General features: G+C 38.0%; 1 protein-coding gene across 1 annotated transcript; it reads right to left on the reverse strand.

Moving 5' to 3' along the window:
- Positions 1 to 568: 568 nt before the first annotated feature.
- Positions 569 to 2156, reverse strand: LOC149191637 (uncharacterized). Its single transcript, XM_089406271.1, has 2 exons — positions 1816 to 2156; positions 569 to 696 (listed from the first exon to the last, which is right to left on the reverse strand). The coding sequence occupies exons 1-2, from the start codon at positions 2148 to 2150 to the stop codon at positions 597 to 599; spliced, it is 435 nt and encodes a 144-aa protein (XP_089262397.1). The 5' UTR covers positions 2151 to 2156; the 3' UTR covers positions 569 to 596.
- Between the last annotated feature and the right edge of the window lie 6167 nt (positions 2157 to 8323).

Below are 8323 nucleotides of genomic sequence, written 5' to 3' on the forward strand. Positions count from 1 at the left end.
CAATAGCAATGCCAAAACTCTCTATAATTCATGTAAGTCTTATTTAGACAATGCCAAATTCTGCAATAGAACTAGCATACTTCTTCAATACAGGATCTAGATTGAGACGAAGGCAGGGCCAAATACTTATATAGAGTATTATACTATACTGAATTTTCTGCATTTTGTAACATCTCTTCCCCATGTTTGTGACTGTTCTTTCCAAAAAGGGTTTTCTTATTGACCTTGTGTTTTTCTATTGCTTCTTCTTCAACATGATCAGCTTTAATAGGGATCAAGGGCATGTCCTTGCCTTCCTCGTCATCTTCAGTATCGTTTGTGCTAAGGTTGATACAGGAGCACCGTTCTAGTGATGCGAAAAAGGCAGAGGCCACACTGGCCCCTACCCATCCCGCTAGTCGGTCCAGTTTTCGACATCCCAAGGTCGTGCAGCTACCTGCTGAACTTTCCAGCTTCACGGAATTTGATTCCACAAAAGGTTCAAGGCGATGACACAGTCCGCAACTTGGCTGTGGATTTCTTGATGCTTTCATATATACCTGTGCCTTCATTTACTACCCTCACGATGTATTTCGTACGAAACTGCCTAGATCTTTTTACACCACCTCAACAACTGCTCTGCTATAAACACACCCAAACAGTGAAAATGAACCCTCACGTACAATCTGAACAAACTCCTCCGATGCAAAATCCTTGCTGCACAAACACAGCCAGAAAATTTCCATAAGAGGGCAGTATATGCATACACCACATATATACAATTTCCTCTGGACTGAGCCCAGGCCGGGGCCAGACCCCTATATTGGATGGAAGAAGGGACCAGTTCTTAGTACTTATCACCAGGATTGTGTAGGCATAGGATGTTTCTGGAGAAGTTTAATTCTGGATGTTTTTAGAGAAGTTTAATTTTGGTAGGATCAATAGAGCCTGGATGCTTTTTTATAAGTTTAGTTTCAAAAAGCTTCCATCCTCGATCCCTCCCCATTTTCCCACTAAGATTTTAATTAATTTGTGAATTAATAGAAATTAAGCCTAACACACAAACCAACTGACCTAACCTCATATTTTATACAGTTAACCACATACAAACAAATCAGAACACTCCCCTGTGGTTGGATGGTGGATGTGTCCAAGAGCGACACGAAAAATGTACGGCCAGATATGCACAGATAGACCAAGAATTTCCATTTCTTCCCACAATAGCTGAACCCAGAAAATTCCAGTTGCGATGGGCCAGGTGATGGTCTACTTGCAATGTTTCTAAACAATATGGCAGTCGATGGTACTGGTGGGTATGTTAGGCTCATCGACTCCAAAGTAGATGGAAATACGACACAACAGAAGAAGCAGGGAAATACGACACAAACAGACATGGACACGCGGCAAAAATGGCAAAATGGATACAGTAACTATGGGTATACTGATGGTGATGGAGTCAGTTTAGAACCTCTGCGAGTAGCTGACTGATATGTGATCTGTTACACACATACATTTGTTATATATATATATATATATATATATATATATATATATATATATATCACGGACATCCATACCCATTCTTCATTATCACCTTTTAACTCAGAGAAATCAGAGAATCCCAACCAAATAATCCTTCTAACCACTCTGAAATTCTGCAGAGGGATTACAAAGAGAAGCAGTATCCTTCAAAATTCAAACCACTCTGCAATTCTGCAGGGGAGGGATTACGAAGAGAAGCGATAGTAATAAGGATTCAATATATTGCGGATACATTGAAATGCCACCAAAAGGCAATTAATTTAAGTAGAATTTAAGAAAGGAACAACCACTAACCTGCTTAAAACAATTCCAAAATCGGAGGATGGATGAGAAAATTTGTGGTTTGGATCTGAGCGAAAGAACAACACCGCCAAAAGCAACCCAACCGAAATCGGATAATGCGAAGCAGCACAGATCTGGATGGCGAATTCAGGAAAGGCTGAATCGAACAATGAGGAGCAGCAGCAGCATAGATCTGGATGCCGAATGCAAGAAAGGTTTGTTTTAAAATTGTGTGTCTCAATCACGCTTTCAACAACGGTCAAAGAGGAGAAGTATGATCCCAGAGAAAGCAGAGGAGGCAAAGGACTTTTCTCGTTAAACTCGAGAGGAGGGGGAGGCAAAAGCATGTGGGCGCCTCGTGGGTGAGGAAAGAGCAACAAAAAGAATGATGATTGATAGATATTGAGAATCAAACGACACCACCACCGCCAACGGGTATCATGACCTTTCACGAACAAGTTTAGTGCAGTTAATGATGATGGATGATGGTGGGATGCCAATGAATGAATGCACATTATTGTTATAACTAAAATAAAAGCAAAAATTATGTTTTATCCCTTAAAAAGTTATGGAAATTTTAATCATATTTTAAAAAAATCTGATTTAGATTTTTGTAAATCCAAATAAAAACTATCAAAATTTATAATTTTAGGTGCCTTGGACATTTTTGATGGTGTTGAATCCATTTTCCCCATCAAAAACATGATTCAAACAGTGCATTTACAAGATTTTTTGAAATTTTTTTGCTCGGATTCTAGCCACTTTTGGTTGTCCAAGCAATTCCTCACCTCGATAGACAACTCCAAAACAAAATCTGAATCATATCACATTTTAGGTACTTGAAATGAATAAAAGCAAGCAAAATCGTATTTCATCTCTACTTCTCTCCTTTTACGACCTCATTACAAATCTCCTTCAATGTCTATCATTCATTTGAATAGAACATTGCGAAAGAACTCGACAACCCTTATGAGTATCTATACAATGTGGTAAGGTCCATAATGGGGAGAAAATCGCACTCAAGCAATAAACCCCTTCAGATACCAAAAAACTATCAATACCTGTGGTTTATGACCCACAACTTCTATCCGAAGTGTTATATCCATGCTTTTTCATTAAAAACTAGGGCCACACAACTTTATCGAAAATACACGGAAACCATGGAAAACCCCACTCCAAATGTTTAAGGTTGGATCTTAAAAAGAATACACCTGCATTCAAAAGTTTAATCGGGTCCGTTAATACCAAGCTTCGCCTTTGTGCTACTCCGATCCCTTGTATTCTTCGATCTTCGACTGGTCAGTGCCTTATCGGCCTATCGTAATATCGATCATCGGCTATCGGCATTCCACCATCCTTCGAATTTGACCTCTGTGATTAGCGATCAGCGATCAGATCTTGACCATCGATTTGACTTTTAGATCTGACGGTAGGACTTCACCCAATCAACAAAACAAAATGACGATCCTCCACTATTGATCACCACCCACTGAGATCCGACGGCTGACAATGATTTCGGGTGGACCACTTGCACGATGGTTACCCGCCCGAAATTAGCAGCTTTTCTCTCTCCTTCACTCCTACGTGTCGAGCAGTTAATGGAATCGTCGCCCAACCTGAATTACCACTTACTACTTTTCGCTCGCCCGAAATACCATTTCCTATATGAAATCCACCTTTTGGTTGATTATCTTTCGCGTGCCTTCTCTATGCGATGATTGTTAAATCTGTAGATCTATTGATCGAACGGCTCTTGCTCCCCTTTAACAATCCGCCAATGCGATATGAATACTCCGCTCCATGCAAATTAATCTGGTCCGTTGATCCATGAGATCCAACGGCCCCTGTGCATCCACTCTTCTCTTCTCGTTCTATTGATGGACTTATGCCTTTTGCAAGTTTCCTCTACCATACTTTGTTTTCACACCACGACTCCATATATAACAATAATTCATTTACTCAATGGATTGCCATTGATCCTCATAGTGATCGATGGTTCATCAACATGCCTGCAAATGGAATTTTAAATGATTAACGCATATACACAACACAACTGGAAAATGCATAAATACACAGTTCCTCTGTCACTCTCTCCTCTCTGTGTTCGCCGAATTCCACCTAGACACATATGTTACACAAAATCACTAATGTAACCAGAATTTATCATTTCATATTGAATCACATCGTCCACACTCGGAATTAACTTTATGTATATAACATATAAACACATAAGTACATATTTGAGGCTCTTTGTTCCTCTCTAGCCTGATTCTTCTAATTAGAGCCTATGTTTCCTCTAATCTACCCGTAGGCTTACAATTCCATCATGAATCCTCTTCAATCCTCCCTCTCTGTCTTTTAAGAAAAGAAAGGAAATACAATATATGTAAGTTAACCATCTCCTCCACAATTGAAGGGGTAGACTATACATTTAGAAATCAAATCTTATCCTAATCTGAACAAACTAAACTACTTGGCTTGATCTCCATGCAGGGAGGATCACTTGCCACTTATTCTCTCTTTTCCTTAGTATTTGTAACAATATAACTACTTACATACTTTGCAATTAGTAAAAATTAAATAACCAATTATTCTTCCAAACTTTATTTAACCACAACTTGTGACCACACCATCACATTGTTGGCCAGGCCTAGATGCTCCTACATCAAACTCCGAAGCTAAAAAATAATTATGATCTCCTGATCATGTGCTTCTGATTTGTGTCCTCCTAGTTCCCATACTTTGTTTAGTAGTCTGTCCTTGATTACTGTTGTTGTTGGTTGTTCTCGAGGTCTCCATACTTTATGTTGCATTGCCACATTAGCTATGCTCTCACTGTCTGTTGTTGTCTTTTTCATATATCTCACTGCTTTTTGCTGATCATCACAATTTATGCCAGGCTTCCATGCTTTAATTTGCAGTTTACCATTACCTTCACATGTACCATTCTTTCCAGCCCATCTTCCTTTCTCCTTTTGTCCTTTATTTATTTTATTGGAATGTTGTTGTATGAGCCCCCACAACTCATCAATTTCTTTGTCAACTTCTCTTCTCAGATGATGAATACTATTCTCCTGCAACTGGTTGTGTTCTTGCATATGAACATCATAATCCATGTGCCAATATTTTCCCATATATATTTCTAAAATGTACAAATTCTTTCTCCATTTATCCCCTGTAACAATTCCAGTTCCTTCTTCTGGTTTCTCGTTCATGGCTTCATCACTTCTTACTTCAACTTCCAGTATACTTGCAATTCCACAAATTTCTTGAAAACTAAGAATTATTCCTGCTTGCTTAGGTACTTGGAATACCTCTTCTTCTAGTAACTTAATTTCTACACCCTTAATTATTATGGCATCATATTTGTCTGCTTCTAAAATGTCATTTTCAACCTCTTCTTCATCGATAACTCCTTGTTGCACAATAGTATTCTTGTTACTATCATCCCTTGAACTCATCTCCAGTTCAACAATTCCATACTGTAATTTCAACATCATTCCATCTTTCTAAAACATTCTGATCTCATCCTTCCTTACTTCGATTTGATCTTCAGAATCAACTCCTTGTTTCAAATTGACTTCACATTGCCTTGTTCTTGCATATAAATCTTCACCAAAATCAATCAAGTCATTAAACACAAATGCTTTATCCCGTTTCCTCATTATGCCAACATTTCTGACAACTTCTTTTCCATATTCGTCATCCATGACAATTTCTTCATTCTCATTCAGTTCTGGTTGTAAAATCTGATCACTTATTCTTTGGTTTTCATGCCTCTTCTCCAAAAGACTTGACTCATGCCACAAATATGCCATCTCATTTGGAATTTCTCCTAAGAGCTCTACACGATCTTTACGAACTTCATTGTCTGCAACCTCTGTCTTTAGTCCTTCTTTACTCTGGCTTTCTTCAAGGTCAATAATTTTCAATAATTGTTTAACATCTACAAAGTCTTCTATATCAACCTTCAGTAATTTTTCTCCTTTTGCTTCAGTCCTCAATAGTTGTCCAATATCTGCATAATTTATTACAGCCATGTTTAACAACTTCTCTTTCCCCTGCATCACAAGATTATGTGAATTTCCTTCCTCTAATTTCTAAAAAATCATATCTTTGCTTTTCCTTTCCCTTAGGACAACATTAACTAGTTGCCTTACTTCAGCGTATCGTGCATTCACACACAAAATATTAGTTTCAAAACTATGAGACACCAAAGCCTTCAAATAGTTTCATCACCAATTCTTCCAATTGACTCCCACTTCCTGAATACACCATAAGATTATCCATTTGGTTTGTATTAGCTTCATCAGTTTTCCTGAGAAAACTCTTTGTTCCATATTCATATGAATGGATCTCTTCCTTTCCAAACACTTCTTTGATCTCAATAATTCCTTTGCCATCCTCCTTTTGGCTTATCCTTTGGACATCATCTAACTAGATATCTTCCTTCACTTGATTGTAACTTTTCTCTTTATTCTTCATATGACTATGGGTAGTCATCTTTTCACCTGTTGATACGACAGTTTCCAATAACTGCTTGTTTTTCCCTAAGCTTACATGTCCTACAAGCACACAACAATCATCAGTTTTAAAAATACAATACCTTTCATCCTCTTTTGATGCTTCAAGCACCAATCTTCCATCATAGATCTTCTGGATTTCAGCAGATCCTTCTTGCTGCGACTCCATTTCTTTAAGTCTCTCCTTCTCTAAGAAATCAATATGAATTTGTTCAAGTTCCCTGAACTCGCTTATCAACTTGCCATTCCACCTCTGTTGCAATAGCTTCCACTTGACCTGTTTCTTCATTCTCCATCTGTATCTGCGATCTTCATTTGTCTTTCTTTGTAGGCCCTTTGTTATTATATTTACTCCTCCTCTCATTACTGCCATATTAATCTCTTGTTCTTCATTCTGCTGCCAGTTACTATACTCCTGCAATCTAATTCCTTCCTCAAATTCACTCTCATGTCGCTGATCATATCTTTTAAATTTCTAGTTTCTTCCATCTTTATCCTGCTAGATTAATACTTCTGTTTCCTTCATGTCTCTAAGGACGTGACTTTCTTGCTGCTCTTGATATTCCATCTCACCTTCAAATAGTCTTTGCTCAATTTCTCTGATTTCAGCATCATATTTATTAATGTTGTCTTCTATACCTATAGTCACATCATTAACTGAAGAGTCTAAACAATTACTTAACTCTATAAATGTTTGAGACATTTCATCCTTATCATGCATGGTAACCATAATCTCTTCTTTATGAGGTTCTGAAAGCTTCGTTTCTCCTTCATGGTCCTTGAGCAATCTTTTCAAGAACTCTATTTCCATGTGAAATTTTTCCAGCAGTTCATCACAACTTTCATTCTGAGCTTCATTCTTTTCCTGACAATCCTTCTGAGCTATCCTGTTTTCTGCACTATCATATTGCAAAGTTATTTCATCAATTCCATTAAATAAATTCATTTGTTTACCTTCTTGGAATACCACTATGGAATTTTCATTGGGCTTCTGGTCCATATCAACTTCATCTCACTATCTTTCACCAAACAAAAATTCATTTATGAACTCTTTCTGCTGCAATAAATTAGCACCTTCTTCCTCTGAAAGGCATTCTCCATCATACTTCACCTCAAGAGCTTCATTCCTATTTGTGATAGTTTCATCAGACTCTCCATCATCCTCTGTATATCCTGCAAACATACACAAACTATGAGAATTAAAATCACAAGGCTTCATTGCCTCATCTACTTCCCTTGTCAACATATCTTCTAATTGTTTTGAACTATTCCAATAGTTCATGAGATCTTCAGATGACCTCTCATTATCCTCTTCACCCATAATTTCTCTCTGTTCTGGTCTACAAATAGAAACTTCCATTTCTGCTTTTGCTTCTCTGAGGTTTTCCATCAACCCCTTTACCTGTCTTTGTTGTAGCCTTTTTTGCAACTTAGGCCACTTCACTGGCTTCTTCTTCAAGGCCCAACCTTTTCTTTGGCTCTCCCCTAGCATCATTACTAACACAAAGAGTTCTTCTCTTATCTCAACTATTTCCTTGTCAATCTCTGCTTGACTCATTTGTTTCCTACAGATTGTTTGAGCACACTTCTCCTTCATCTTGTAGCCTTCTTCTGAACCTTCCATATGACTTTCCATAGCCATCTTCTCTTCTGTGTGAGCTTCTACACTTGCAACCAATCAACTTCCTTCTAAGTTGATCTTCTCACCAAGCTTCTCCTTTGCCTGGTCTCCAAGTTCTCTTTCCTGAGCTTGCACTGAGAAATCTTGCTTTCCCTGTGGTTGCTACACTCACTACTCTTATGGACTCCTCTGTCCCTATCTATTCCAAGCCTCAGTTGGAATGAGGTTCTGCTACAATCTCTAAGAACTTCCAAGAGTTCTTCCTACAATCTTACTGTTGTAGCCCGGTGCCAAACTCTGCATTTATTGAAGATGCTATGAACTTTCATACCTTTTTAGTCATAATCTTCACAAGAAAGACATCCTTGTGCTGATA

Source organism: Pinus tabuliformis, chromosome 2_2 (assembly GCF_031772625.1).
Source record: "Pinus tabuliformis cultivar Carrire ecotype Pingquan chromosome 2_2, CPIR1, whole genome shotgun sequence".
Taxonomy (NCBI): Eukaryota; Viridiplantae; Streptophyta; class Pinopsida; order Pinales; family Pinaceae; genus Pinus; species Pinus tabuliformis.

Excerpts from the sequence above, each read along its gene's own strand:
- LOC149191637 (XM_089406271.1), bottom strand. The coding sequence starts at position 2,150 with ATGCTTTTGCCTCCCCCTCCTCTCGAGTTTAACGAGAAAAGTCCTTTG. Across the intron at positions 697-1,815 it reads TTTGGAATTGTTTTAAGCAG|CAAGGATTTTGCATCGGAGG; the intron begins GTTAGTGGTTGT and ends GTGTTTGTGCAG.